The sequence below is a fragment of the Pocillopora damicornis genome, chromosome 9 (assembly GCF_964200805.1).
Source record: "Pocillopora damicornis chromosome 9, jaPocDami1.2, whole genome shotgun sequence".
NCBI lineage: Eukaryota > Metazoa > Cnidaria > Anthozoa > Scleractinia > Pocilloporidae > Pocillopora > Pocillopora damicornis.
This window is the reverse complement of record NC_142678.1, coordinates 20,970,935-20,992,856: the sequence shown is the minus strand read 5'-3', so window position 1 is coordinate 20,992,856 and position 21,922 is coordinate 20,970,935. Positions and strand designations below refer to the sequence as shown.

At 36.0% G+C, this 21,922-nt stretch overlaps 2 protein-coding genes and 1 long non-coding RNA gene across 8 annotated transcripts; 1 reads left to right on the top strand and 2 right to left on the bottom strand.

Annotated features, from left to right (window-relative positions):
- Positions 1 to 117: 117 nt before the first annotated feature.
- LOC113679680 (extended synaptotagmin-2) lies at positions 118 to 16,495 on the top strand. Of its 6 annotated transcripts, none has more exons than XM_027196648.2 (24): positions 118 to 351; positions 6,186 to 6,227; positions 6,817 to 6,954; positions 7,069 to 7,145; positions 7,562 to 7,628; positions 7,741 to 7,830; positions 8,252 to 8,307; positions 8,469 to 8,586; positions 8,817 to 8,916; positions 9,062 to 9,132; positions 9,227 to 9,312; positions 9,412 to 9,460; positions 10,139 to 10,228; positions 10,669 to 10,749; positions 10,884 to 10,958; positions 11,125 to 11,211; positions 11,513 to 11,662; positions 11,831 to 11,937; positions 12,937 to 12,984; positions 13,684 to 13,764; positions 14,114 to 14,248; positions 14,389 to 14,494; positions 14,975 to 15,024; positions 15,662 to 16,495. In XM_027196648.2, exons 1-24 carry the CDS (start codon positions 313 to 315, stop codon positions 15,699 to 15,701), a joined length of 1,983 nt encoding a protein of 660 aa, XP_027052449.2. In that variant the 5' UTR covers positions 118 to 312; the 3' UTR covers positions 15,702 to 16,495. The 6 variants fall into 6 exon arrangements, with proteins under 6 accessions (XP_027052449.2, XP_089038415.1, XP_089038416.1 ...); XM_089182289.1 differs by having other exon boundaries at positions 147 to 351; positions 12,874 to 12,984; XM_089182290.1 differs by lacking the exon at positions 118 to 351 and adding an exon at positions 2,017 to 2,150.
- Positions 561 to 3,443, bottom strand: LOC149040611 (uncharacterized). The gene is made up of 2 exons (XR_016179733.1): positions 3,235 to 3,443; positions 561 to 1,138 (listed from the first exon to the last, which is right to left on the bottom strand). It is a non-coding gene; the product is annotated as an uncharacterized LOC149040611 (long non-coding RNA).
- On the bottom strand, positions 15,424 to 21,619 carry LOC113679681 (ribulose-phosphate 3-epimerase). Its single transcript, XM_027196649.2, has 8 exons — positions 21,461 to 21,619; positions 20,903 to 20,979; positions 20,038 to 20,069; positions 19,820 to 19,880; positions 19,438 to 19,484; positions 18,587 to 18,721; positions 17,658 to 17,744; positions 15,424 to 17,230 (listed from the first exon to the last, which is right to left on the bottom strand). The coding sequence occupies exons 1-8, from the start codon at positions 21,592 to 21,594 to the stop codon at positions 17,105 to 17,107; spliced, it is 699 nt and encodes a 232-aa protein (XP_027052450.2). The 5' UTR covers positions 21,595 to 21,619; the 3' UTR covers positions 15,424 to 17,104.
- Positions 21,620 to 21,922: the final 303 nt, after the last annotated feature.

The following is a 21,922-nucleotide window of genomic DNA, read 5'->3' as shown; positions in this document are numbered from 1 at the left end:
AATTCGCTTAAGTTCTACTTTTTATGATAAAAAGCTGCGAAACCCGATAAGTTTCACCTGCTTCAAGGGTGGTAAACAACAAACTGCCAATCAGTTATTTCATTGGCCCAGGCGAGTGAGTGCGGTGAAGACCAATCTTTGACCTTAGAACTTGATGCGTTTTGCATACATCGATCACATTAAAAGAATTGGGCAGATCGCTTGTTGCATATCCAGAATCAAGTCTGTGCAAGATTCGAACTCGTAACTAGGTGTCTGCAAAACATCTTGGCTGAATCATTTCAATTCCCTGCTTTATAATTCGTGAAGCAAATGGCCTCCTGGAGGATCGAACGCTCAAGCGACGCCAGGGTAAATTAATCGAAAAATTTTAATTTTTTGTCGTAGTTTTTCTCATGATTTTGTCTTTCTTTTGAGCTTAAACCACCACGTCCCTGAAATTATATTATATAGCTTCATCAATCTTACGACTAAGAGGCGCGTTTAAACTTCGATCGCACGACTTTCGTTTTATTTAGACATGATGCTTCCGAGAAAACGTAATTTTCACGGGCACAATATTTTGATCCCTGTTCTTTATTTGCTCAATTGAAAAGGCTGCTGTATTTATTATTCCCCTGACCAGGTTTTGTATTTTATTTCTGACAGCTGCAAAATCAAAATGCAAATGTACAACAGAATATTCTTATTTCGAATTGAATACACTTGAAGCGAAAGATTGCTTAAAATTCGATCATAATATAAACAATTCAGTTCTAACACAGAATGGAAGCAAAGCAAACATTTTGAACAACAGAACAGTCTTTGTCAGGGCAGCTTTCACTCTAACTGTCTTTGCACGGTCGACGATAATCTCACCCGCTTATTCTGAAACAATATCAGACATATATAATGTCGAATCTGTTTTTTTTTTTTATCCTATAAATCAATTTCTATGGATTATCATTCTCAAATAATTTCTTAATTTTTATCCTGAAGAGTTCTGGATTACAACTTCTTGTCACTATCCCTTTGTTGTACAAACATGTTACGGCATAGTAAACCCATTGTGATTCTGGGCATAAATTATGATTTCTCTGAGCCAGAACGAGCTTGAGGACTTGCCTCGCGTCTTCCCTGTCTGTTAGAGTCGAGTGATCTGGGAAAGAATTCACCAGATTTCCTGCGCACCACTTAGAGATTACTCCGTGATTACAAGACGATACTAAAAATGGGAAGGGGGGGGTGGGGGGGGAGCGGCCGGGAGCGGGGACGGGGGCGGGGACATGATGTTACTTTTTTTTTTGGTTACTTTTACTGTCATTATAATTATTACTGTATTATCAGGTCACCTTCTGGCAAAATATAGTGGGTCAGGAGCCCATCACTTGGAGCCTTCAACTCCCATACTGTACCTATGTCACGGCGTTTTAACAGAACGGTTTATTGATGGGCTCCTGATGGGTGCATGGTCCTTGACTAATTTTTCTCGTGGTCGTGTTCAGAAAATGTATGAAGTGACCCGTTGTCATGTTACAAGCATTGCATAATGTGTATTCAGCTTTATTTGAAACCAGGCATTTTACGGCTGGTTCTATAAAATGAAAGCTATTATTTCCTCGGTTCTCTTTGTAAATAGAGTAAACTCATTTGCCCATTAGTTCAATTTCTGTCTGTAAATTTGTGTCGAAGAATGAAAAGCGTTTCTTTACAAACCCAGTTTAGTTTCGTATATAGCTACGAATTAAGTTTAATTTTTCAGTCCAGTACATGGTTATAGTATGAACTAAATTTTTTCTTGACTTATGTTTCTTCAATGGTAACAGCTTATCCAACTTTCAGTTTATTAATTCAGGGATAGTTTGAAGCCAACATACGCAAATTTGTTAGTTTCTTTTTTCCCCGACACTGAAATTTTTTTATTTACTCGTCAATTGGCAACTGATTACAATGGAACTAAGCCATTTAAACCTACGTTGTTTACACAGAAGTTTCCTCCGCACAATGAAAGCCGATTTATACATTGTGACCCTTCTTTTTTTGTTACTTTGAGAAGAGGGAATTGAGTATTCAACATGAGCGGTTCTGGGCGCCATCATAGTACTTTTGTATCTTTTGTTATTTTATCATCAATTATTGCAGATGTGTCTTCACTTAAACCCAATAACAAGGTAAGGTATTTCTTCTTCAGTTTCATCTTTGATTTTGACTAGTGTCTTGTCAAAAAGGCCTAGAGTCTTTCTGAAGGCGGCTCGTCTGTTAAATCGTGAAATCCAAGGTTTTTAAAAAAGTAATCATGTGCAATCACTTTTTACTCAAAAAGTTAATCCAGATTGATGAAATATTTATTTCCCACCCGATGGAAACTTCAGGTGCTGGTTTGGGATATGGTTTTCGAGACGTTACCGAAGAAGTCTTTTCCCTGACCCTATTTCAGACCTAAGAAAAAGCACACCATATGAGTTGCATCTGTGGGTGTTGGCTCCTCAGCGCGAACGAAGCCTTATTCCACATAAAATACAAACTGCTTGCTTATGGCCAGTAAATGAGAAAGTACACCCCGGAATCTAGCCCGCCTTATCTTTTTACAGAAGAAGTAATCCTCCTTCCTTTTGAGAACATCTGCCTCTATTTACAAAGAATAAGACAAATAAGTTAAAAATATAAGGAATTAACATAGTTCGTTGTTCACCGTTTGAAATTTGCATTGTCCAGCTATTTTTCCATTTATTCACGAATTCTTCGCCAGACATCAGTCATACTATTACTTTCCATTTTATCCTTATTTTCATTTGCCCTTTTTACTCTGTTGTTTTCCGCTTTTTTTCCTTCTTCTTTTCTTGCTTTTTGCCGAGTGTTTTTTTTTTCTCAATTGTCTTGCAAGTGACGCATTGTAACAACGGTCAACTCTACAATTTCGAATGTTTCAATTTGTCTCTCTTTTTTTTTCAAACATAAAATTTATACTATTATATTTATCTTGGACCGTAAATGAGACTCTTTTTTGGAATGATTTACATTGCTTCTAAATAGCCACTGCGTTTCAGCCAAATTAATTTGTGGTGGCGGAATAATCGATTTAAATACGCCGATTGCATATTTTACATGAGGGGTTTGTTGAATGCTTGACTTTATAGTAAATTGATGAAGAAATAGCCAGCAGACTAAAAATACCCTCAATAAGTATAGACTACCAAATGACTTGAGATGCTTTAAGGTTTAACTCTTTGTTATAAGCTCCATATCTCTATTTACCTTTCACTGAATTTTAAACACACCAAGTTACGGCAGGTGTTACACTCGTTGGGATTTTTCCAGCAGCAGTTTAAATAAAAGATGCACCTATAAGCCGAGAATCTCGTGGTTTCTGCTCAAAGTTGTTGATCTCAACGAAGCAAAAAATAAAAACAGCTTGTGGGGGTATTATTGATAGACAACGTGCCCATAAGGTGAAAAATAAGATCGAAGGGGCGTTTCCTTTCAATACCGATATGTTGTCATTGCGTTGTTTATAAAATTCGTATTACGGCATAAAACTGCGGAGGGACACGTTGCTAAAAGCAGGTGGAGACTGGAAAAAGCCTGTAAGTGTATTATCGCTCTTCCTTGTCACGCTCCGACAGCTCGCTAACACTATTGTTTTTGTGACACGTCTCAAAATGATTAGCATATGAGAGGTTTGCCGATGTATTGAATTCAACCGAGCTCTGCACAAACCCAGTATAGTGTCTGGTAATCTTAGGCTTGTGTCAATGGCGACATCTGTGGCAGCAGAGAAAGCGGACAAATCCGCCGAAAATCAGGGGAAACCTGGCGTTGAAGCGATTGTTCCATCTCCAAATGAACAGAAGCCATCAGCGAAGAAGACAGAACTTGCAATTTTGAACTTTGTGATAAAATATCTGAAGTTAGTCGGAGGTGCTTTGCTGATTTGGTTTATGGGGTGGTTTGGATTGAGTTATGTCTGGATCGTCTGCGGCTTTTTCGTGTATGTTTTATGGCGTATGAATCAGGACGAACGAAAGACTAGGAGACAGGCGTTCAGGGAAGCTGTAGAACGCGAGCAAGAAGTTGTTGAGGCGCGAATGGAAGATCTGCCATCTTGGGTAAGATACGTCTCTGGGCAAATGAGCGCGTATTTAATGTGCTTTCAACCATTTTGAGCCAAAGATAGCCTTTTGTTTCTAGATCGATCGCGTCGCTTAAGTCATCAACAAAATTGTGATTTGAAACTGACTTAAATTTCTCGAGAAATATTTCTTCCTCGAGGCTTCGATTTGTAAGAGTCACGTAATGCGATAAACATCCTAACTAGTGCACGTTGCCTCGTGCTGAACTTGTGAGCTACAGGTCGTAATTATTTCTTCTAATTCGTATAGACGAGCTTTGTTAAAGTCCTAGCTAACAAAGTATTTGACAATAATTCATCTTCATTCCGCTTCTAAATCTGCTCTAAAGCTATGATGTTATTTGGTTAGGCGTGGTTTGAGCATTTCTCTCGAAGGTTCGTTCACAATTTATATGCAGGAACAAATAGGTTTATTCTCGTATTGGGTCGTCATGTCGTAAGGGTCCTTGAGTCTGGACTTGTTTAGAGAGCTTTAAGACATGAAACTGTCGGACAGCTTGAGGATACAATGGGCCTCATTCTGGGAGCAGTCACTTAGCGATGTAAACACATCGAAATTAGTAATGTATATTTAGCTGATGCATCTCACAGAGCTGTTTGGTCAATCACCCTTAAACCTCTTATTTTCTTTTTACTAAATTTCAAAGACCTGAGAAATTATCCGAACAATAAACCGAATTTGCGTGGATATCTCCTAAAGCTTCTCCAGACATGAAACTTTGCTGCGCGTCATTCGCTCAAGTTGGAGAAAATTTTCAAATAACAGAAGCTCATTAAACATTCAAGACGTCTTACTTTGCGAGACCAACATTTGTGCCAAATGTCTGTTCAGCTGTTGAAAGGCACTCCAATGTGTTTTACATCGTGCCAAGTAATAATGTTCCAGTCTGAATTTGACAGGTGTTGGATTAATTGAGACAGCTTAAAATGTTGTGCAGTTGAACCAGAAGAAAAGTACTTTGGTGAAAATTTTGTTTGACATCAGGATTTAAATCCCCAATGATTCAGTAATTTTGTCTTTTGATTCAAGTTGTACTGTTTAGTATAACGTTGTTGCCTTTGTTGATTTTAATAAGACCTCTTGCATGTTGCTGGGAAATACATTTAAGGGAAAGGAATATCACAAGAATTAGAAATAATTAGTGACTGCAGGGTGTGAAATGAACTTCTAAAAAAAAAATTTTATGCATAAAATAGTGTCAAATTTGCACTGTTCAATATAAATATGTATATTTTAATAGTTATCTAGATGTTACCATGATTATATCTCTTTGAGACATTCAATTTGAATCCATAATTTAAAAACAGTTACAAAGTGGTATGAAATAGCATTGAATGTTATTTTGCATTTTTTATTCATAACAAAATGACCACTGGCCTGGCTCAACAAAATGCTGTTACATGTACCTTAATCTAAGGGCCACTTCTAGTCAGGGGCACTTTTTCTAGTCACAAGGGTGTCCTCTGGAAAGAGGATCCTCAAAATTATAACTTCCTCCTACAGAAATCTTTATTTCTTTGTGTTCAAGTGAAAGAAAAAGGTTGGACACAGCACCCACATGTGGAGTTGTTTGGTCTAATGCTTCCAAACAAATGAATCATCCTGGCAGGGCTGTCGATTAATTTTGAAAGTAGAGGGCAAATGAGGAATAGTAGGTGGCCAGGTTATTTTGGATGCCAAGTTGTTTTGTAACATTGTAAGCAAGACTGGGAACAATTCAGTTAAAATGTCCCACACATTCCACCAAGCCTGCAAAACATTGTTGTGGGAAAATTCTCAACAAGGAAGTGATTCACACTGAAACTTGTTGAGGGTAAATTTTGCATTTAATTCGACTCAAATCTTGGAAATGGCTGCTATAAAAATTTCTTGGATAACTTTTCAAGAATTTGACCAGTATTCATCAATAGTTTAGGTGAAATGGTGCACATTAAAGTAGCTGGCTAGATGGCAGACTAGCCTGTGTTTTGCTGGCTGGTTACAAGTCCCTATTGCTGACTCTGTAAAGTTTATAAACCATTATATTTAGATTATCTTCTAAGATAAATCATCTTAGCTATTTTTTCTTTCCTCCAGGTTTTCTTTCCTGATGTGGAAAGAGCAGAATGGCTCAACAAGGTAAAAAACAATATAACCAGTATTAAAAACAAGAAATAAGGTATTACATCTTAGCAGTACTGCTGAGTCACCCTTTCGACCAATGAGATGCAACTCTTTCTTTTAAATTTTCCTAATCATGCATTTAACCTTGTAACTCCCAGTAGTGATTAACATGAAACTTCTCTCAATAATATCCATACATTATTCAGCAAATAAGTGACGAGAATATTCAAATTTATCAGGTAGAAGCTGCTATCTTGATCTAGCACCAAGTTCTCGTAACTAATTTACAAGGAAATGTGTAGCAGGAAGAGGGGAGAATTAACAATCAGATCTTGGGAGTTCAAGGGTTAAGGCAGATGGCTCATTTTTCCTTTGAGGTCTCATCAGCTCCTATTTTAGTTTTACAATTATTAAGTTTTGCTATCAATCTTTAGCCAAATATGGCTAACATGCTCACATGGTTTACAATTTTCCCTCTTAAAAAGTCACTCTTGAGATAGAACTAGGGCAAAATTTTTGCTACTCATGCGGCAAGTTGGAGATATTGACATTTGATCTCAGAACTGACACTGTTTTATCTCATTATGTGATTATTCAACAACAGATGCTGGTTCAACTGTGGCCGTATATCAATGACATGGTGGTAAAGATCCTAAAGGAACAAGTGGAACCAGAAATTCAGAAGAATGTGCCTGGATTTTTGAGCTCCATTTATTTCAAAGAAATCTCTCTTGGTGAAGTGGTGAGTCAGACAGAGGGTTTTACACATAAAAAATTTGCTATAATTTACATGTGACTTGTCTTTGAACAATGCAGCAATACAATCTCCTCACTCACACTCTGTTTTGGTTTGTAGCCTCCCCGTATTGGTGGAATCAAGACATACACTAATAATGTGGACCGTAACGAGATAATCATGGATATTGATCTAATGTGAGTACACTTCAGTTCAAACTTGATTGTTTACTTCCTGTGCTACTGTGTTATTAAGATCTTTGATTTTATAATTATTAAAGAATTATCATGACTTGTGCTGTGTCAATTACAAGTTTGATTTGTATTCTCTTCAAAGCTGTCCAATATAAACCCTTTCACTTTCAGGAGTGACCAAAATGGAATTTTTCATTACAATTCCAAAACTGTTTCAGGCAGAAGAGTGTTTAGAAGAAAGAAACGTTTATTTAGTTAGCACATATTCTCTGGTTTTGCACCAAATTCTTAGTGCCAAAATGATATGAAATGTAAAGCACAGTGTGGAAATTTAAGTTTAGATCTCAGAAGTTAGAAAAGATAGAAGAATTTTTTATAAAATTTCTAATTTCTGTTTTATTTCTTGTCATTGCTTTTAGTTATGCTGGGGATTCAGACTTTGAGTTATCTGTCAAGGGTGTCAGTGTTGGCATTGAAGATCTCCAGGTATATTGTATTTACTGCAAACAGAATATTTTACCAGCATGAGTTGCTTGAAACTAGACATTCTCATGTATTATCATGCTGCATTCTTATGGTTTCTTTTCATCCCATTCAGCTTCGTGGAAGTCTGCGTGTGATTCTGCGCCCTCTCATCCCAGCTGCTCCTCTTGTGGGTGGGGTGTCAGTCTTCTTTCTTAACAGACCTGTAAGTTAAAAATTAATTGAAATACCAATTTTTGACAAGAAAAGTTGTTTTTAGGTTGTCAATGCTCTATTACAAACTGAATCAGGTTGGATATTTAACAAATACATTCCATTTTACAGTAGGACAGTTCAGTCATAGACCACAGATGTCAAACTGTGATAAGAAAAAAAAAAGTGGCACTCAAGTTGCTGCCAGTTGTGTCACTGATGTGTCACCACATTTTGATGTTACCTGTGATCTATTACTGACTGGACAGACTGTAACGTAGAATCCAATTGTTTTATATTATAAGGAAGTAAAGTCTTGTTCATGGTGATTTAATCTATACTTCTGTCCTCCAATAGATTGAAAGTAAGATCCAATCAAAATGGATGTATGATTCAGCTTATTGTAATTTTTTTTTTTGCTTTATTCTTAACAGGACATCGACTTTGACTTAACAAACATGGCAAATATTCTTGATATTCCTGGTCTGAGGTATGCATACTTTGATTTACCTTTCAGAAAACTTGCATGGGCAACAGTAGATATACTTATATAATGAATCATTAGTTGTGGTAAAGTTGACATGATTTATAAAACTAATCTGGATTAGAGGTGATGTTTGGTTCTCTAACTTTCCTTTTCCATTTTTTCAGTGACATTATCCGTGGGGTAATAGATGATGTTGTGGCAGGATTTGTGGTTCTTCCAAACAGGATCACAGTACCTTTGACTGATGTTGATCCTTATGAACTGAAATACCCCATGCCTGATGTGAGTGACTTGTACTTATCATTAGAGTTTTCTTTCTGCAAATTGTCTTTGATTGTGCCTCAAGCCATGTTGAAAACAATTTCCCTTGTAACAGTTTTGGACCATTAGAGGAATTGGAATAGAATTATCTAAATTTGAATAACTCAATAGTGCAGTACACCAAGTGTACACAAAAGTGAAGTTTTTGAAAGGTTTTTGACAATCAATTTTGCTTTTTCTTGTCACTCCAGGGTCTTCTTCGCATTGAAGTCCTGGAAGCTAAAGACTTGATCAAGAAAGACATTGGTATCATATCTAAGGGTTCTTCAGATCCATATGTTATTCTCAGAGGTATGTGTCAAAGCCTATGGAGATTACTGTATGAGCCAAAGACATGGAAAGGCCCGACTGTTTTTGTTGGATCATGTGTACCATAGGTCAATTTGTGAGTTCTTTCATAGTTTCAACCTATGATGATATTTCTTTCTGTTGCCAGTGGGAGCCAAGACATTCCGCACAAAGACAAAGGACAGCACAGTGAATCCAATATGGAATGAAGTGTTTGAGGTAAAGATTTTGATGGGTTTGTGGCTCCTAGTTCAGACTTCAAACATGGGATATTTAATTTCTGATTGTTTTGTTTTGGATTGTTTATGTGAAGGCCTTTGTGGACAACTCACATGGTCAGAAAATAAAGATTGGTGTCTTTGACGAGGACAAAGCATCTGATGATGAATCTCTTGGAACGTAAGTAATCATCCAAACATGAATTAGTAGAAAGCAACTCATATCTCCAGTTTTTATGCAACTGTTTTGATGTTGACAAATGATGTTTTATCTCCCTAGTGTTGAGGCTGATATCGGTACCATTGTCCAACAAGGCAATGTTGATTTGGTAAGTTGCAAATCTTTCACTAACTAAAGAGTTGTATGTCATATTCAATAACTGATGTTAGGAACCTTTTTTAACACCATGCGAGTTGATACAGCATCCAGAGCAATTTTAAATTGATTGTCAAATTGAAGCAGTCCAGGATTGTACTGGGTTTACTTTCCTTCCTATGGTCTGTGATTGTTCTTGAAAACATGTCCTACCCTCTAAGCCAAACACATGCAAAGAGATAAATTTCACTTATAGTGATTTGATCAGTGACACTTTCCTTCACTTTAATTGGTAACTTTACCTGTTTTTTTCTTTTGACTGAGTTTACATTGGTTGATTTTAATATTTCTCCCTGTCCTGATTGGCCATTGGTTCATTTTAATATTTCTCCCTGTCCTGATTGGTCATTGTGATGAATTGTTGGTTCTTGGTTTAAACACTCAGATTAACCCTTTAATTCCCAAAAGTGATTACTATGTAACCTCTCCCTATAGTATCCCTACATTATACAGCAAACAGATAATGAGAACACTATAATTTATTACCCTGATTGAACACCTAATTCTCGTAATTAATTTACAAGGAAGTGTGTAGTTGCTAGAGGAGAGAATTGACAATCAGATCTTGGAGTTAAAGGGTTAAATTTGCTCAATTTATTCTAACCTGTAATTATGTAATTTTTGAATACAGTGGCTTCCATTAGAGAATGTGAAGAGTGGCCAGATCAACTTGAGATGCACATGGTTCACACTGACTGCCAAACCAGATGATCTCTCACCGGTAAGTTCAGCACAAACTAAAGGGTGTTTTTATATTTATGAGGACTAGCTGAATAGAAAAACAAAATCATTGCTGCAGCAATCAAGGAATAGTAAAAGGAAAGCAGAAGTTGTGGACCTGTACTTTTGAGAACGGGTGTGTGAGTTGGTTCCTTCTGTGTGTTTTCAAGGCCCAGAAACAACTTTTCACCATTCTCTCTCAGTGATATCTTGCACGTTTAACAACTTGGTCACACTTTGGAAGTACAGTAATCAGTGGGAGAACTTATTTTTTTTAGTGACTGGCCATGCTCAAAAGACAGGTCGGACCAGTTTAGCAAGAACTGCACCAATGTCCTGTACATATGTGGGCGGGACCAACCATTTGTTTAGGCAGGCCAAGAGCCAAGGATCTTGACTGTGTATTATTTGCTTGTTTATTAGTTTTGTTTTCATATACAGCCTGACCAAGCCGTTATTGGTGAGGAGATGTTAGCAACAGCGGCTCTTTTTGTTAAACTGGACTCAGCCAAGAATCTTCCGGTAAGTGTGCAATGTGAGCTCTCCTTTATTTGACAAAAAGGAAGTGCAAAATCTCTGCTTCTCAGAATAAGACCACAGGAAGTGTGAAAGGTCACTGTTGTGAAATTTTAAAGTTAATTTCAACTTTTTTGTAGGTGACAAATGCTGCCCGTGGTACCACAAGTGCATTCTGCAAACTTACTGTTGGAAATGTCACTTTCCAGAGCAAGGTAACCTTAAAGTCTGTATATTATTTAAATAAGCTTTTGATCAAGCTACAACATCTTATACCTATTAAATATTATGACTATATGGGTATTTATTTAATCAATGATTTTGTTTTCACTAATGAAATAAATTGTTAGTAATCATTTTTTTCCACCTTGTACAATGCAGACCATTCAAGACTCCATCAGTCCAGTGTGGGAAGAACCATTCCGCTTCATGATCCATGATCCTAACTATCAGGAATTGGATATTGAGGTACAGATTCATTCATTGATCATGGCTCTTGTAAGGAGACTGTTTTTTTAGCAAGTCAAAAAATGTTGTAAAATACATGTTATAGGAGAGTTTTCTCACTATCTGATTGAAAAACAGCTCAGCTCATTGAATTTTAGTCAACAAATGTGGTATAATAGCCAGATAATTTTCTGTTCTCCAATGCTGGATGAACATCTCGTAAGTAGATAGGAATTTTCCAGTTTCTGATCTATGTACATGTAAAATTTTACAGTTTGTTTTACTTATTACACATCTTCAATGGTTTTCTTTTCTTTAACAGATTTTTGACAGCAGCAAGGAGAAAAGCATTGGCAAACTGGAGTTCCCCTTGGCTCAGCTTCTGAAGAATGAGAACATGACATTTGAACAACCTTTCCCCTTGAAGGATTCAGGCCACAACAGTACTTTGACTTGCAGGTTTACACTGAAGGTAAACATATTCAAACTGTGGTCCCAGAGAGATGATCATCAGTATGTCTTTTCACCCATCATTGCCAAATTTGGTGCTTTGTCAAGATTTCAGTTTCTGTGAAAGTAGTTACTTACATGATGCTTTAGTCTGAGGAAATGCAAGCCCCTTATGTGCTTTATATACTAGGCATTGTTTACAAGAGATGATGACACATCAGATGAAGAAGAAGACGACGCTGACCAACCAGATGTGATTGCCGCTGATGAACTGTCAGGTGGTGCAAGCAAGCAAAGGTAAGTCCATGCTTTATGGACCTGTACCTTCCAATTCACAAGACTACACTGTGTCTGCTACCAGTCAGTGCTTGTTATGAATATCTTTCATGTACATGCATTTACCTCTGTTGATAGTCTCTTTATCTTTTTGAATGTCTCTCTGATCCTTTTGTAAGATCAAAAAAAAAAATTTGTGTTAATTTAAAGGACAGTTGAAGGTTTATTGTGTACTAAAATGATAACTGCAGTTTCAGTCAACCATTTGTTAATTTATTTAAAGTTCAATCCATCAATAAATCAAAGAACCATAATTTAATTATTTCTAAGAATCATTAATGAAGAGTCATTTTAAATATCATTTGACTCCTAATGATTAATTAACAGATAAACTTACAAACAGGGCATTACGAAATGTACATTGATTTCTAATTAACTAAATCATAGCAGATTTCCCTCTTCATTACACTCAGCTTCATCTCTCACATAATTTTTGATATAAAACATGATATAAATTGTCAAAAAGATAAGTAATAACCCATAATTAAATTTAAAGTAACCTCAAATAATATACAAATATCTTGTAAATTAAAAACAATTAATTGCACACTTTAAACAACATCACTATTTGATACTGATGGTCTTTGAATGTTAAATATCATTTTCTGAGCATCAGTGATATTTATGGAGTAAAAATTTTAGTATAAAATTTAAAAATTAACATTAACATTAAAATTTAAACCATACAGGAGTTAATCATGCAATTGGTGTTGGTAATCAGTAACAGATTTAGAGTTAAAATTTACGATGTAAGTTAAATAAAGTAAATCTTGAGAGGTGATAAAATTTAAAGCAAATTCTGGTTACTAACAAGAGTAATTTTCTTCACATTGCTGGCAGCTTTCACTAATCTTTCTTTTAACTCCTTACTGTTTCTGCATGCCGCAATCCTTGCAGCCTCGCATCAGGTAACAGTTGCCTAAAACGCTGCATTTTTTTCTGCTTTTGTTTGGCTCCTAGCGAGGAAAGCACTGTGAGACGAAGGAAGCCTGTCCCCAAGGTTCAAAGGTGAGCTGGTGTAAAGTGAACAGTTGATTAATGTTTGACTTCTGTAAACAATATCACTAACACTAACCCTTAGGGATGACATTGTCAGTGAGAGAGAGCTTTCTGTTGTAATACCTAGCAATGGTTACTGTCAAAACTAATGAACAAACAAGTGGGTAGTTATTAGAAGTTAAAGGGTTGTTAAATACAAGGCACCTGATGTTTGTCAGCAATAAAGCATACCTGTAAGAGATATGGAAGTCTAATGATTACTGTGGTGTCCAGTGGATCAAGAGCTACAGGTTGAACCCTGCTGGACCACTGGGAACTTTGTTCTAGGGCAAGAAACTTTTGAGGGGGGAGGGGGGAAGGTAGGTAAGTTTTCTCTTGTGGGTTTGCAAAACCTGACAAAATGTTGGAGAGTAACCTGTTGATGAACTCTTGGATCCCATCTTAGTCACACAGGACTAGCAGCGCTCCAAGTCATTTGTGTCATGATAAAGGTCTGACAAGCTGCAACATGCAGTGTATGCAACTTTCCATATGCTCAGAATTTTTTCTTTTTTGGCCATTTAATAAGAGCGTGTGGAAGGCAACCTTGGATAATGTTGTGCTTCAACTGTTATGCTGATTTTCTTTTGATCATCTGTCAGTGTCTCTGGTTTGATCCAAATATTAAGCAAATTAATTCATGGGTAATTGATGTTATTCTTGAAACAGGACAGTGTCTGGTGACATTCGCCTCACCACACGCTATAACAAACAAGGAAGCAAGTTTGAGGTCATTGTTCACCAAGCAAGGTCAGTCTAAATTCATTCCTCTTAATTGTTTAAACCCAAGAGTGTTCAGCATGTAATTTCTCCTTTCAGTAATACTGCTGAATCATTCATTAAGATCATGAGAATAAAGGAAGTGATCTTTAACATATGAAGCTTTAATGTTTAATTTACAAATTCTCCTTATCAGTTCCTAAGGAAATATGGAGAGAAGTATTGAGAATATGGATACTGATGTATGGGTGTGAAAGGTGTAAATTTCATAAATAAACAGAGAGCAAAAGTAATGAAAGGACTTCTTCAGTCTTCTTTGTACACATTTGGGTACTTTGTTACATGTTACTAATTATTTTTTTCTGTTACTCACTTAAAGGAAATTGCTGGCTTGTGACTCAGATGGTCTTTCTGACCCATATGTCCGTGCTTACCTGCTTCCTGACAAGTCCCGAAGTGGCCGCAGACGAACTGATGTCAAGAAAAACACCCTCGAGCCAGACTTTGAAGAAACGTAATTCTAACTTTCTTAATATCCTTTTTGCTTTTTTTACTCTTTGATCTCACAGTGCAACTGATTTTCTACTTAGAGTAATGTTTGTGTCCTACTCTGAGAAAGATTTTGTATCATCCTGTGGAAAACATTTTTTTTAGGTTTGAATGGAGTGTCCCTGAGGATAAAGTGAAGGAACACACTTTGGACATTACTGTCAAGAATGATGTGTCTTTCTTCTCAAAGAGCAAAACTTCTATGGGCCAGGTATGAAGTTATTTTTTTTGGCTCACTTAACAAAGTTGAGATGGAAGGTTTCCAATATGAAAAAATTTTTTTAACATAATCAGAGATAAGAGTAATAATATATACAATTATATAGTCAATCCTTCAGCTTTTGGGGTGGGGATGGGGGCAGTGGAAGGAAAAGCTTTTAAAGAGAAAGGTAACTGTAGGTTTTAGTGGAATATCAAGATGGGGGGGGGGGAGGGAGGGGATGAGACAAAATAACCTGAGTGGGAGGAGTTTGCACTCTTGTGGAGCAGTTTTCAAACAAGGGCACATTAGTTTTACATTGTAACGAGGGTAGTTCCACCTTTCACTCGACTCTGATGATGACTTCCGCTCAGGTTGTCGAAACGTCAGTCACCACTACCTACAACAGTCCTTCTCAGGACTACACTCACCCGGACGATCAAACTACACCATAATGGTAGTGACACTGTTATTATTTGCATTGTCCTTCAGGTTCTGCTCGACCTTGGTAAACTGGATTTGTCTCAGCCTGTCACTGAATGGTAAGTATTTTATATTTAAGATTAATGTGAATGTGAGGGATGTACTAGTACAGTTATTAATTTTAAGATTGTTATTTAGAGGGATTCTTAACCGTGGACCCCCAAAGGGGTCACATCTAATTTCCCCTTGCAATGTCTCCCAGGAATCACACATTAAAGTCACAATAATCAAGGAAATGATCACCAACTAAAGAACCTCTTGATTGTTAAACAAATTCTCCTTGTCAGCACATTAGGAAATGTATGGAGAACAGAATGAAGAATATACATACTGATGTCAGGGTGAACAGGGGACCAAAAGGGAGAACTGTCCATCTTTTCACTTCTAGGGGTTTCAAAAGATGGATTTCCTATGACTTTCTTGAAAATTTCCCTTCTAGATCCAAAAGTGAAAGGTTGTTTTGATAAACAAAATTACATCTTTATTGTAAAAATAGCATTGGTTATGAATGGTACAAATATTACACTTTTATGGAATTTCTAAAGATAGATTTATCTAAAATATATATCAGGCACATTATTTGCATAAGAATTATTAATAGAAAAGAGTTTGACCCAAGTTTACTTGCCCATATTTTCCCCAACTGATAATCTTTTACATGCATTAATAAAATTTACTTCTATGATGTAATTACAGGTACATGCTGCGTGATGAGAAGAAGGAAGATGATGACTGAGGAATTAACCAGTGTGGAAGATATGTCATTGACAACACTCATAATACCAGAGCACTGAAAGAGAACTGTAGTACATTAGAGGGGAAAAATTTTAAAATAAAACATCAAGTGGGAGAATGAATTAGAGACAGAACAGTCTGTTGAAAAGAAATTCTGGGATAACTGTAGTTAAAAGCTCTTGCTTTCCATCCACCCTATTTCCTATGGTATCAAAGTACATGGTAATCAAGTCTTGCAAATGCTTTTTCTTTGTTTACCTACTGCTAGAACAAGTAGTTCTGCAGTAGCTTAGGGTTTTAGACTCAAGTATTAACTAAGTAGTAGTCTCTGCCTAAACCATAAATCTGTGGCCTTCAGTCAAAAGGAAATAATATTTTTAAAAGATGCGTCTCGTAATTTCTAACCGTATAGTTCAAAGTAGTTAGGTAATTTTCATCTTCTCAAACAGCTTTGTCAAACATGTACTTAATTTATAAATGGGTACCTCTATTTAAATGTCTTCATTAAAATATCTCAGATATGCTGAACAAATGGAGATGACTGTAAACAGTTGTATCTGTGCATTTGTTTGTCTTTACACTTAAATTTATAAAGGAGACAGAGTTTGATCCATTACTAAACTGAGGTGAACAAGTCAGACAACTGAACTTTCTTCGTCTATGTATTGTAGCAATTTAATTAGTATTGTTGTGTTCTAGATTCCCATTGATGTTTTTTGCACTATTTGTAAGAGAACATAATTGTGAAAATTGCTGACAGGGGTGATAATGATTAAATAAATGTATGTGTGCAAATTTTGGTCTGAGTTTTCTCCAGTGTGCAATAATAGGGTGTGCTGAAAAAAGATCGTATGTTTGTTTTGATTCAATATTTACTTCTCCTGTAGTTTGAAAAAGGAATAGAAGACACTTCTTAGGAATTAAGCAGTCTTGCTGAAGTCACATATTATAAATAAACCCTTTTCGTGCCCTCCTCTAATCGTCAGTTTGAGCATTATCAGATATTTTTTTTCTTTAATTAAGAAGGTTTACAATTTTAAATTCAAACTTAGGTTCTCCATTTTAAAACTTTTGTATTGAGTGAAATGAGTGGATTGTCTAAAACAGACAAATATGTGACACTAGACATTGGAGTGCAATTTTTGAGCATGTTAGTGAATAAAGAATAAGTGTATATACCCCTGACACAGCTACATGCAAATGAAAAACAAAATATTTCCTAACCTGGATATGAAAAAAAAGTTATAGTAATGCATGGCAATTTAACTATTTTTGTGTGGAATGCTCTTGCAGCTTGATAAAAACTTTACAAAATATTCCAATTAAATACATGACCCTTGGTCATCATTGACAAAATCCAATGCCAGAAAATTCCCTAGAAATGTTGCTGATAAACTGAATCACTCATTGACTTCCTTCACTGTTAATCTTTATCCATTTTTCAGTGGTTGCTCTCAGGGTGTCAATCACTTCCATTGGTTTATCACTTTTGATTATGGCACTGCCAGATACAATCATGTTTGCCCCAGCCTAAGAAACAATAAATTCCTAAGTTCACCTTTATAAGGGTAAAATGCCAATGCTCAAAGCCATAACCAATGGTCACCATGGCTAATAAAAAACATTTTTAGCAACTTCTTATTCAACAAAAGACCCCAAATTGGCTACCCATGTTCAACAGCCATGTTGCTAGCTATTGATAATGTTTTCATCTGTAAAAAAATGTGTGAAAGGTGAAGTTGAGATAGATATTTGCACAACAAGATTTTGGGTCATCATTACTCATTAAAATAACATTGACTTTGACAATGGTTGAGCTTGGAGCCCTGAATTAGGGCTTTTTTCACTGTACATTGTATAAACCATTTCCTCATCTCACTTGGCAGTAAGTTAACTTTTGGGGTCATCAGTAATTATATTGTATGAATATTAAAGCTGTTACAGTATCATTAGCTACCTGAGCTGCAGCTTCAATTGTAGGAATTCCTAATCCTCCATCAACTTCAATGTCCAAAACCCTGTAATTGGTTCTTAAGTGTTTGACCTGCCAAAAAAAATTTAATTGACAACTAACTTTTCTGTAGCACTTTTGTAGTCCCTTAGAAATAATTCTTAAAAAAGAGCAGGATGTAAAAACCAATCCCCTGCTAGCCCCAGCCCAGGCAGTTATCCACATAAGTTTCACTTTTGCGTGGATCATACAAATAAAAAAGGTGTGAGGTTGAGTTGAAATGTAATCGCAAGTAGGTTCTTACACCATGTTCTTATGATATGTAAATAGAAGAGTCTGGTCAAATCATCAGGAAATTAAACTTCTCTTCAATTTATTGCTGGTGCATTGGCTATAGAGGATAAGAACTAATAACTAAAGGTACAAATTTAACATTACCTTTTAAAAGCACTTCATGACACAATAATTATTATTCATTGGAGCACACCAATTTCAATGCTTACCAATTCTCCTTGACCACATTTCTGACCATGTTACCCTCAAGATTTTCATTGATTAACAATAATCTAAAATTTACAAGTTTGTAAGCCAGAAAAAAAAGCCTTGTGGGAGTATACAAGAGTTTTCCACATTTCTGTATTAGTCTGAGAGGTCACAAACTCATTCCCATCAGTGATCCACTCATTTCCTAGTTTCTTCTATTGGCCTACATTCTTTAACCCTTTGGTGTTAAATTTGGTGCTAGATCAAGATAACAGCTTCTACCTGATAAGTTGGAATATTCTCATTACCTGTTTGTTGAATGATGTATGGATATTGTGGGAAGAAGTTTCATGTTAATAACTTCTGGGAGTTAAAGAGTTTAAAGTACACCATAACATACATCATTTCCTGCATCAAATTAAATTATAAAATGCATTTCAATCTTAATTTACTTTTGGCATCATGTCTGCCATGAACTTTTGTCCACCAAATCCAGGCTCCACTGTCATCACAAGAACCATATCCACCAGCTCCACAAATGGCAAGACAGCTTCAACTGGTGTGTTAGGCTTGATTCCAATACCAACCTTTGCAAAAAAAACAAAACAAAACAAAAAACACAGAAAATGTTCAGCAGTCACATATTTATAACTACATTATATAGCTTATTTTGGTTCCATTAGACAAAGAACTACTAACATTAAAAAGACCCTAATGGTAGGTGTAAGAGAAACTTAATTCAAAGTGTAAGAGTGAGAGTAATGTGTACTTAGGAGATGGTTATTTTGAAAACAAAAATCCTCAAAAGAACCATCACAGCTCGGAGTTTCGGTCAGCTTTCCACAAACTCTCCAAAAACAATCAGGAGAGAGCTAGAAACCTCAAGCAGCTTGAAGTAATTCTTTCAAACTTGGTAATTTAATAACTAACAAAAGTAATGCCTTTCCTTGCATTGTGCTGACTCAAAATAAAGCAGTTTGTATGATCATCTGGACTATATGCTTTTTGTCCATGGGAAAGCTCCCATAAAAACACCCACATCAAATCTTCCTCAAAATAGATTTCATCACAAATTTCTCAAATCAAAAAGGACCTGAAGCTAACACTATGAAGCCTTCAAATCCTGTCCCACCTCATGTAAGGCAATAAGTCTCCACAAGAATAAGAAATTGTGTTAACAAATAATCTGAAAATTATTAAAATAAAATATTACTGATGCTTAAATATTAACTTAATTAATATTGATAAACAATGCAAACTGATTTGTACATTGTATGATTTCCAAAAAGTTGAATTGTATTACCTTCATTCCAGCCTTCTTTATTTGATTTATCAAGTCAACTGGTTTTTCTGACAACACAAGCAATAAACAATGATGAACTCAATACTTAGCTTCACCTCAATCAAGATTCATTTATCAATATGGATTTATAATTGGTTACCTATTGGACTCTTTTTTTCAATTTATGATTCTAGTCACAAGGGGCACCTTCCTCTGTACAGGAAGCCTGGGAGAAACTTCAAATAAAGTTAATAAAAGACTAGCCGATGTCAGCAGCTCCAATCTTTTTGATGAGAGGTAAAAAATTATCCAGCACTACATTCACCTTTCCCTTGGCAAATAACTGCTTAATTACTTGATTTTATCACAAAAAATCACAAATAATGTATCTTCATTTTTGTACCTGTTGCTTCCAAATGAAAAGTGTATTGATCAGCACCAGCATCTGCCATATCATCTACCCACTAAACACAGAATAGTAAGGTCTTAAATGGTAGAAAAAAATTTCTTGCAACTTCTTTTATTTTAATCTACCAAACAATTTTAAATCAAATAAATTAAAGATTTTAAAATGTACTTTGACACAACAATTCCTTAAAAAGTTCTCAGATAGCACATTACCTTCTCTGGATTGGCAACCATCATATGCATATCTGACATAATCAAGAATAAACATTGTTTGTAAAAAAAAATTTTTTTGCAACATTCAAATTTAAATAGAGCAATTTGAAATGAAACAAAAACTTGATCATACAAATCATATACAATGTTACAGTTACTGTTGAAAGACCACCTCTGTCAGTAGCTTGCAAGATCAAAACTGTTCATAAGTAGTTAAATTATCACTCTGTTTTATGTGTTTATTTTGTCCCATAGAACAGCTGTAAATAGAGGGGGAAGAACTATGTGGTGGCTATGAGGACACAAATCAGAAAGGAGACCAGAAGTGGAGTCCAATTCAGTCTGTAATCACTCAAGTGATTAACAAAACTAGACGACTGCAAAGTGGCAGTCTGATTTGCTAATCACCATATGATTACAGACAGAGTTGGATAGCACAAAGTCTTGTTACCAACTAATCAAAACTATGACAAAATTTGAGAAAGAAACTAGACATCCATTATATGTTTTAATAAAAAAAAGTAGTTAACTCAGCAAAATGTGAGACAACAGTGCCACACATGATGCATTCTGTCTACTTACACAGGCATGATGTGTTAACTGTCCTGTTAACTGTCCTAGTACACTGTTCAATTACAAGCATGATGGGTACACTGTCCTATTAGTGCTCAATTTGGCCTGGTGATAACCAATCACCTTCAAGAATTTTGTTATAGCTTTGATTAAGTTGGTTATTGGGTTAAGGTTTATCCTTTTGCTATATACCAGGGCATAACATGCAGTTCTGAAGAAATGTTACTAATTCATTCAATTTTTTTTTTCTAAATAATAAAATGTCATGGTATTGGAAAGTTTTTTTACTTACCAAAAAAGGCATTTGGAACTTTCTTTCGCAAGCATTTCACCAATGGAGCACCAAAAGTTAAATTGGGTACAAAATGGCTAACAGCCAAAAAGTAATAAGAACTTTTTTGAGAACAAGAACACCAAAGAATGCTGTACTGGTTTACATGAATAAATTACAAGTTTTAGCCATACTGATTTACACTTTTACTTAAACTGAAACTTGTGAGAAAATAACCCCTTAAAATTGAAAAAAAAACCTTCAGGCTTCCTAAAAATTTCAAAGTGTTTCTCGAATCAAGCCTACCCCCGTAAAATTACCAGTATTGGAAGACCTCTCTTAGAACCTTCCGTATACCGAACGCAAAACATACTCCCGGGCCCTTAGCTCCGTGATAGCCACCAAATGATGGTAGCATATCCAGATTAACTTATCTCGTAAATAAATCCATGATTAGATCATCTCATCAGAAATACTACAGTTCGCCTTGATCAACATGATCACGATCACTAACTACAGGATTCTTTCCACTGACATCATATAGTCGTCATTAATGCCAGCTATATTGGGTACACATACCCATCCATGACGTCCAGGTGTAGGTAGTCTGCACCGCATTCTAACAGCCTATTACATTCATCTGCTAAGCACGAAAGATCGGCATTCAAGATAGAAGGTCCAATCTTACAAGTGCAGCACGGGTTGGTAGCCATTTTGTTGTTTGAGGGTGAAACCACTGACGTACGTGCGGGCTCTCGTTTCCTGAAAGCTTTGGGGTTCGTTGCCCCTAGTGCCAGTACAACGATACCGACAAAGTTATGACGTCTCAGATTCGCATGCATTGGTAAAAAGATTACATCAAAGCAATGAATGATTTCTTCCAGGTTTACATAACAGATCTAAACAAATTTATGAAGGAAGGAAAATAGACATGGGTTCTCTGACGAATTCAGCCAAAGATATTGCCGCTTTTCGCCAATTAATTAGAACAGCTACATCGTGTCATTCCACAGCAACAGCAAGATTTATTCTTTTGATCTG

Bases quoted from the DNA above. Each gene is read 5' to 3' on its own strand.
- LOC113679681 (XM_027196649.2), bottom strand. From the start codon at position 21,594: ATGGCTACCAACCCGTGCTGCACTTGTAAGATTGGACCTTCTATCTTG. The intron at 20,980-21,460 runs GTATGTGTACCC...TTTGGCTGTTAG, and splicing joins CACCTGGACGTCATGGATGG to CCATTTTGTACCCAATTTAA. The intron at 17,231-17,657 runs GTAGCTAATGAT...ATTGTTTCTTAG, and splicing joins CAATTGAAGCTGCAGCTCAG to GCTGGGGCAAACATGATTGT.
- LOC113679680 (XM_089182287.1), top strand. From the start codon at position 3,732: ATGGCGACATCTGTGGCAGCAGAGAAAGCGGACAAATCCGCCGAAAAT. The intron at 8,308-8,468 runs GTATGCATACTT...CCATTTTTTCAG, and splicing joins CTTGATATTCCTGGTCTGAG to TGACATTATCCGTGGGGTAA. The intron at 10,229-10,668 runs GTAAGTTCAGCA...TTTCATATACAG, and splicing joins AACCAGATGATCTCTCACCG to CCTGACCAAGCCGTTATTGG.